The 8,270-nt window shown below is 45.8% G+C and overlaps 1 protein-coding gene across 1 annotated transcript; it reads left to right on the plus strand.

The window, feature by feature from the left end:
* The first annotated feature begins 1,742 nt into the window (after positions 1-1,742).
* On the plus strand, positions 1,743-3,734 carry LOC126294085 (cell surface glycoprotein 1-like). Its single transcript, XM_049987152.1, has one exon. The coding sequence runs from the start codon at positions 1,743-1,745 to the stop codon at positions 3,732-3,734; it is 1,992 nt and encodes a 663-aa protein (XP_049843109.1).
* Positions 3,735-8,270: the final 4,536 nt, after the last annotated feature.

Genomic DNA, 8,270 nt, shown 5'->3' on the forward strand with positions numbered 1-8,270 from the left:
ATAGATTTATTTGACCGTATGTGCGTCGAAACTCTGATAAGTGCCATCACTGGACCCCTACGTCTATCATCTCAACATCCATTTCTATCCCTCGTAGAGGCCTTCAATAAACTCTTTCCACCCATTCGCTCACTCTGCCCAGCGTTTAATAGTGGAATTCCTGTTGCACACTTAGTGGCTTATACAGCTGTTTTGCTCTGTTTCGGGGTAATGATTTAATCCTTGCTTAGGTAAAGATGTAGTAATTTGAGGTTTCCATGTTTCAGGTTTCTCCTGCACAAATAATACGTAGTTAAATTTTAAGAGAACTAGTTGAGGAAGATGGAGAGTAGTTTTAGATTATCGGTTAGTGTTTATTGGCTTTGCCTGATGAACTGTTAGTGACTGATATAACAGCATAATAATGCCCTTACATTGTAAATCATTATCATCTTTACAGTCCTCTCTAAAAGTCCTATGTTTGTTACTTAGAGCTGGTGGTGGAATAGTCTGACGAAGACCAAGGCTTATCACTAACAGTTGGTGGTGGAAGTCTTTTCAGCGGATGGTTACTCTACTTCCAGTAGAAAACAATTTCCCTCTTCCGAGAACTTTTAACTTAATGCGGCGCTAACCAGTATGTCTTTTCTCAGGGAGTTACAAAACTCACTTCAAGTGCAATTTTTCTCTGTCCATTCTGTGTTCTATTTACTTCCGTGCATATCCGTTTACAAGTAGGAACGCCCTTTGAGTTTGCCTTTTCCGGTATCCTGTCAATGCACATTGGATTCACGCTGTCACCTTCGAATGTGTTTGGGTCCACCAAACAATAGGTGGTCTCGTTACTGTATGTCACAAACCACTGCAGCTTCTTCTTTGTAATAGTTGGACTTCATTGGAATAGCGTGCACTACTTTTCAGAGGGCAAGTGCCTCCCAAGTTATTTCATATGCTTCACGAGAACAACCACAATCGATACAAACAACGTTACCGCTGGTAGAAAGGCTCCCAAGTATGGTGTCGGATGGTATTTGTAAAGTCACAGTATTACCAAGTAGCCACTGAATATTTAGGTGGCGTCCCAGAAGACGACGAGCGTTTCCCTCGTAAAAATGAAGAGCTAGTTACACCACAAAATCAGATGCAACGCCGGTGAACCATTCAAGCAGGTATCGGCCCATAACAAGTGCGAGCTGTGAGGGTCAATAGATTTAATATACTGAACTTGCCCACATAACCGTAACTTGTACGTATACATGACCATTACATAAAAAGTGGACACATCTTTAACTGCTGGGATAAACAGTATTAAATATACACGTAAATCGGAATTATATGTTGCATCGCGTTTGTCGTCATCTCCACTATTACCTGAACTCACACGCAACTGAAAAATTCGTACTGAAACATTAAACGCAAATAAGTACACACAAAAAGTTCCAGCATATTACAGCTGCGCCAAACGAACATTAATAATCAGACATCAATTATTTTTAGAACTGTTCTCCTTCTACCATAGTTAAAAGCAACAAACTGATAGTTACAGAATTATTCTAGTTATGTACATTGAATACACATATATGATTTTGTGTTCCATGTCTCTTACCGAGCTTTCTGTATTCTGCCAACAGGAGTGGACTCGCCAACACCATCCCGCTCAGAGAAGAAGACTAGATGAGAAAACAGATCAGCTCGAGACAGTTGCCGTGCCTCCAGCATCAGAACCCGCGACTACTGCCGAATCCCTATCTCAGCCCCCCGATATGCAGTTAGAGATGGATGCTAGACCACCAGCACCCTCAGTGGCATCTCTTGCAGACTGGCAAGACGAGCCAGTGGGTGAGGAATTAGAGAGTTATGCTGAGCCACCACCTGACTCAGTAGAAAGTACTGCACAATGGCCTGATGAGCCCTATAACGAGAAGTTGGAAAGAGATTCTGAGCCGCCACCAGACTCAGTAGAAAGTACTGCACAATGGCCTGATGAGCCGTATAACGAGAAGTTGGAAAGAGATTCTGAGCCGCCACCAGACTCAGTAGAAAGTACTGCACAATGGCCTGATGAGCCCTATAACGAGAAGTTGGAAAGAGATTCTGAGCCGCCACCAGACTCAGTAGAAAGTACTGCACAATGGCCTGATGAGCCCTATAACGAGAAGTTGGAAAGAGTTTCTGAGCAGCCACCAGACTCAGTAGAAAGTACTGCACAATGGCCTGATGAGGCCTATAACGAGAAGTTGGAAAGAGATTCTGAGCCGCCACCAGACTCAGTAGAAAGTACTGCACAATGGCCTGATGAGCCCTATAACGAGAAGTTGGAAAGACATTCTGAGCCGCGACCAGACTCAGTAGAAAGTACTGCACAATGGCCTGATGAGCCCTATAACGAGAAGTTGGAAAGAGTTTCTGAGCCGCCACCAGACTCAGTAGAAAGTACTGCACAATGGCCTGATGAGCCCTATAACGAGAAGTTGGAAAGAGACTCTGAGCCGCCACCAGACTCAGTAGAAAGTACTGCACAATGGCCTGATGAACCCTATAACGAGAAGTTGGAAAGAGATTCTGAGCCGCCACCAGACTCAGTAGAAAGTACTGCACAATGGCCTGATGAGCCCCATAACGAGAAGTTGGAAAGAGAATCTGAGCCACCAACTGACTCAGTAGAAAGTACTGCACAATGGCCTGATGAGCCCTATAATGAGAAGTTGGAAAGAGATTCTGAGCCGCCACCAGAGTCAGTAGAAAGTACTGCACAATGGCCTGATGAGCCCTATAACGAGAAGTTGGAAAGAGATTCTGAGCCGACACCAGACTCAGTAGAAAGTACTGCACAATGGCCTGATGAGCCCTATAACGAGAAGTTGGAAAGAGATTCTGAGCCGCCACCAGACTCAGTAGAAAGTACTGCACAATGGCCTGATGAGCCCTATAACGAGAAGTTCGAAAGAGATTCTGAGCCGCCACCAGACTCAGTAGAAAGTACTGCACAATGGCCTGATGAGCCCTATAACGAGAAGTTGGAAAGACATTCTGAGCCGCGACCAGACTCAGTAGAAAGTACTGCACAATGGCCTGATGAGCCCTATAACGAGAAGTTGGAAAGAGATTCTGAGCCGCCACCAGACTCAGTAGAAAGTACTGCACAATGGCCTGATGAGCCCTATAACGAGAAGTTGGAAAGACATTCTGAGCCGCCACCAGATTCAGTAGAAAGTACTGCACAATGGCCTGATGAGCCCTATAACGAGAAGTTGGAAAGAGTTTCTGAGCCGCCACCAGACTCAGTAGAAGGTACTGCACAATGGCCTGATGAGCCCTATAATGAGAAGTTGGAAAGAGATTCTGAGCCGCCACCAGACTCAGTAGAAAGTACTGCACAATGGCCTGATGAGCCCTATAACGAGAAGTTGGAAAGAGAATCTGAGCCACCACCAGACTCAGCAGAAAGTACTGCACAATGGCCTGATGAGCCCTCTATTGAGAAGTTGGATATACATGATGAGCCCTCCAATAAGGAATGTTTGGCAACCACCTCTATCTTTACAGAATATTGTCGTTTGAGAGCATCTCTTAGTGTTGGCCTTATGAAAGTAACGCCCTTAAAAACAGGACCATTTCCGATCAAAACAGCCTTTATCGTTACAGGCCCACCGAAGAAAAGGGCCTTTACTGAACGGAAGGTGTGTCCTATTAAGGCAGCCTTCATAGTCACAGGGCCTCCAAAGATAAGAGCATTTACTCCAAAGAAGGTCTGACCCATTAAAACGTCCTTTTGTGTTACTGAACCACCGAAGAAGAAGGCATTCGCTTGTAAATTTCTCGTACCCAGTAAAACTCAAGTCCCTGGTTTTGATGTGACTAACAATGTGAAGTGTCCTTAAAAATTGGGTCAGCCTTGATTGTAGCCTTGTCATGAAGAAAATTTTAATGTACGCTTTTTAGAAATTGTTTGAAATGAATTTGCAAATGTTTCGAATAAATCAAAATTTAAAGTGAACATTCGTTTGCTTTATTTACTTTGAATGACTGTTTTTGTGATGGTACTGGCTTGTATATTGCGCTAAGCTGCTATTTCGTCAGCACCCACACTTAACAAAAAGAACACAACAGTGGTTATTAATTGCTAGCAGCAACCAACAAAACGTAAATTAAAAAATTGGAATCTACAACCATCTTGGGGTTACCTTCCTCACATTTGTTCACAAACAACAAAACAGGGACAAGTCAGGGCAGTGTGTGAGTAAAATACATAGACTGTAAAGACACAACCTCAAAATAGTGCAACATGAAAGTGTGTCTTCAGGGTCAACAGGAAATGAAACGATGTAGCAACCATCTTACAAACAAAGTAAATTATTCTACCTAAGCCACTATCGACGAGATCAGTCATGAAATAGAATCTTAACACACGAAACACATTCAGTTCATCATCTAAAACCGAGGTCAACTGGTCTGTGGGTTGCGGCCCTAATTGCTTGGTATAAAGCGCATTTAGTTACAGTTTGGCGTAGGAAAAGGTTTGCACTACAAGAACTGTACACAAGTTGGTCGTCCTGCCGAAGGAGGGACCCATGCGTCAAAGGACAGTTTCCTATCCGGAGGTGCGTTAAAAGTAGTTGCTGCCGTCGCTGTCGCCGTAAGGAGATGCGCCGCGGTCGTGTCGTCGGTTTCGCCGGCCTCAGCTTTTTCTCCAACGCTAACCACTCCTCCCACAGACCCACGAAGTTGTCTCTCAATGGCGAGGGAGCTGCATGGGCAGTGAGAGGACATTCAGAAATTGTAATCTCCAGACAGGCATCATTAGCCGCTGCATATGTTGCGTTTGCCTAACTGAAAAGTAACTGTTTTTTTCTGTTTTTGAAGTACTGAACTTATCGAGGATTTCAAAGAGTTTTGAAGGGTTCTGCCCCGGACGGACCTACAATAAAAATTAAAGTAAATTTAACGTGAGAGCTAATCACTACGAGGTTTGCTGCTGGATCTACGTCAGCGTGGAATACGTAAACGACTGCAGCTACTTGCTGAAGCCTAAACGTCAAATTGGAGTTCACTGCTGCAACGGCTCAGAACAGCGAGGACGAATGTGCAGCTGCAGTAGTTTTAAATGTATCCATTGGAACGACAGATTTCATGACGATGACTGCATGACAATAAACGTAGGTTGAAGCTATACTGAAGAAAGACGAATGCTTATGAAGCTCGTTAGGTTATTTACTTCATTTCGTATCCATTCACATAGTGTTCATATTCTCGCGTCTCACTGCTAACAGATGCAATGAACTACTTTCCACGATTTCCTCCGTACCACTAAGCAATCGTCAGCACTTCGGAAAGCGATCGCTGAGGAGGAACAACTTGTTTTGACTGTCAGAGAAAGCAAATAGCGGTATTAAGAGCCTTTATACAATGATCAGCCAGAACATTATTTCCACCAACCAACTGTCGACACAAGCCCGTCCAGGCGATGGCAGCGTCATCTAGCGAGGAATGACTGCCAGTCAGACACAAACATGGTGCATGTATTACATGTACATGTATGCTGCCTGTGTGTAGAATGGGGAAGGCGGGCGATCTACCTAAGTCTGACCGAGGGCACATTTTTAAAACCTCTGAGGCTCGGTTCAAATGGTTCAAATGACTCTGAGGTCATCAGTCCCCTAGAACTTAAAACTACGTAAACCTAACTAACCTAAGGACATGACATACATCCATGACCGAGGCCGGATTCGAACCTGCGATCGTAGCGGTCGTGCGGTTCCAGACTGTAGCGCCTAGAACCGCCCCGCGCCCCGCCACTGGGGCCGGCTCTGAGGCTCGGTAAGAGCATTTTGGAAACTGGACAACTTGTTGGGACTTCGAGGGGTGCTGTGTTGAATGTCTTCAACACGTGGCGAAACCAATATTAAACCACGTCCGGACGTCGTCGGGTTGGGCGTCCACCCGTAATTGCAGTTGTCGGACGTGGCAGGCTGGGCAGACGAATAAAACAGAACAGGTGGCGGAACTGACATTGGACTTCAATGCTAGGCAGAGTACAAGTATGTCTGAACACAGAGGACACCGAATATTCCTAACGATGGGGCCTCCTCAGCCGACGCCCCATGCATGTCTCAATGTTAACACCGTGACATCGACAGTTACAACTATAATGGACACCTGTCCATCGATACTTGACGTTACCGCAGTGGCAGAACTTTTCACGGTCTGATAAATCCCCAAACAGCGTATCCAGACACTCTGGGATGAAGATCTGCAGCGGATAGGCACTTGGTGTAGGGAGTGGCAACTGACCCTTAACATAGACAAATGAAATGTATTGCGAATACATAAAAAGAAAGATCCTTTATTGTATGATTATATGATAGAGGAACAATCACCGGTAGCAGTTACTTCTGTAAACTATCTGGGATTATGAGTACGTAACGATTTGTAGTGGATTGATCATATAAAATTAATTGTTGGTAAAGCGGGTGAAAGTCTGAGATTCATTGGAAGAGTCTTTAGAAAATGTAGTCCATCAACAAAGGAGGTGGCCTACAAACACCCGTTCGGCCTATAATTGAGTATTGCTCATCAGTGTCGGATTCGTACCAGGGCTGGTTGACAGAGGAGATAGAGAAGATCCAAAAAAGAGCGGCGCGTTTCTTCACAGGTTATTTGGTAAGCGTGATAGCCTTACAGAGATGTTTAGCAAACTCAAGTGGCAGGCTCTTCAAGAGAGGCGCTCTGCATCGCGGTGTAGCTTGCTGTCCAGGTTTCGAGAGGGCGCGTTTCTGGATGAGGTATCGAATATATTGCTTCCCCCTACTTATACCTCCCGAGGAGATCACGAATGTAAAACTAGAGAGATTCGAGCGCGCACGGAGGGTTTCCTGCAGTCGTTCTTCCCGCGAATCATACACGAGTGGAACAGGAATGGGAGGTAACGACAATGGCACGTAAAGTGCCCTCCGCCACACACCGTTGGGGGCCTTGCGAGGTATATATGTGGATGTAGCTTCTTCATGATTCCGGTGGGAGGGCTCGAATCCGTCGTCTCCCAGGGGAAGAGCACGTGGGCACCTGAACTGCAAGACGGAGACAAGCTGGCGGCGGCTCCTTTGTGCTCTGGAGAACATTCAAGTGGGCATTGATGAGTCCAGTGGCGCTCGTGCAATGAACCATAACGGCCAAGGAGTATCGAACACTGGTTGCAGACCACGTGCTCCCTTTCACGACGATAATGTTTCCCGATGGCAGTGGCATTTTTCAGTAAGATAATGCGCCGTGTCAGAAGGCCAGGAGTGTGATGGATTGGTCCGAGAAAGACAGTTGCGAGTTCCACAATTGATTTGGCGTCCCCCAACTCACCAGATCTGAAACCAATCGAATACATCTGGGATGTGACAGAACGCGGCGTCAGAGTTCATCGCCCTCTCCCCGGAATTTAAGGGGAGTAAGTGATTTGTGTGCAGATGTGATGCCAACTCATTGCAGCGACCTACCAAGGCTTAATCGCTTCCGTGCCACGAAGCGTCGCCGCTGTTATCCGTGCCAAAACTGGAAATACCGGCTATTACAGAAGTGGTCTCAATTATCTGGGCAATCAGTGTAAAACAGTCAGTTGTTCTTCTAGCGGCCAGCTGGTTCGTGATGGTCTCTGGTTCCAGCGCTCTGCTGTTTTCTCTGGGCTGACGGATGATGTCTGCCGCCATCTCCCCAACAAAGCTGTACAAGGTATTCTACTACTCCACAAACGCGCAACATACATTACACATAAAAAGTTGCAAAATTTTACATGTCCCTTTACCAATGGTTTATTTGTCTCTTGCTGTTTCAGTAGATTGAAGAGAAACCTAAGAAAATTATATCGCAATAACATGCGAAATCATTCTGACCCAGTACAAATTATGCAGATGAATTCAATCGCTGTTGACAAGCCCTCATAGAACTCTCAAATTTAGGAAGTGCTGACTTCAGCGCTTTACTCCTGTTCCCACAATCATGTCCATTATAATTATCCGGGCTGTTATGCGGTGGTCGGTTGATGAATTCTGTGTCAATTGCCAACGTTTCGTCTCCGACTGCGGGACACATCTTCAAGAGGGTCCGTAGCTCGATGGAAGGTCCAACACACCCACTGGCTCGCTACGGACTGCCGCTAAATTCTGTGGCCGCGCGCTCCCGCGCCGTGGTGTGACGTCACGTGTTTTGAAAACGTCAGTGCAATTAGCCGCTGTCCGTCGCCGTCGATCGCCGTTGCCATCACCCAGTAGTGGACGGGTGGTACACATCTTCTTTAACACGGGCAT

The sequence above is a fragment of the Schistocerca gregaria genome, chromosome 1 (assembly GCF_023897955.1).
Source record: "Schistocerca gregaria isolate iqSchGreg1 chromosome 1, iqSchGreg1.2, whole genome shotgun sequence".
NCBI lineage: Eukaryota > Metazoa > Arthropoda > Insecta > Orthoptera > Acrididae > Schistocerca > Schistocerca gregaria.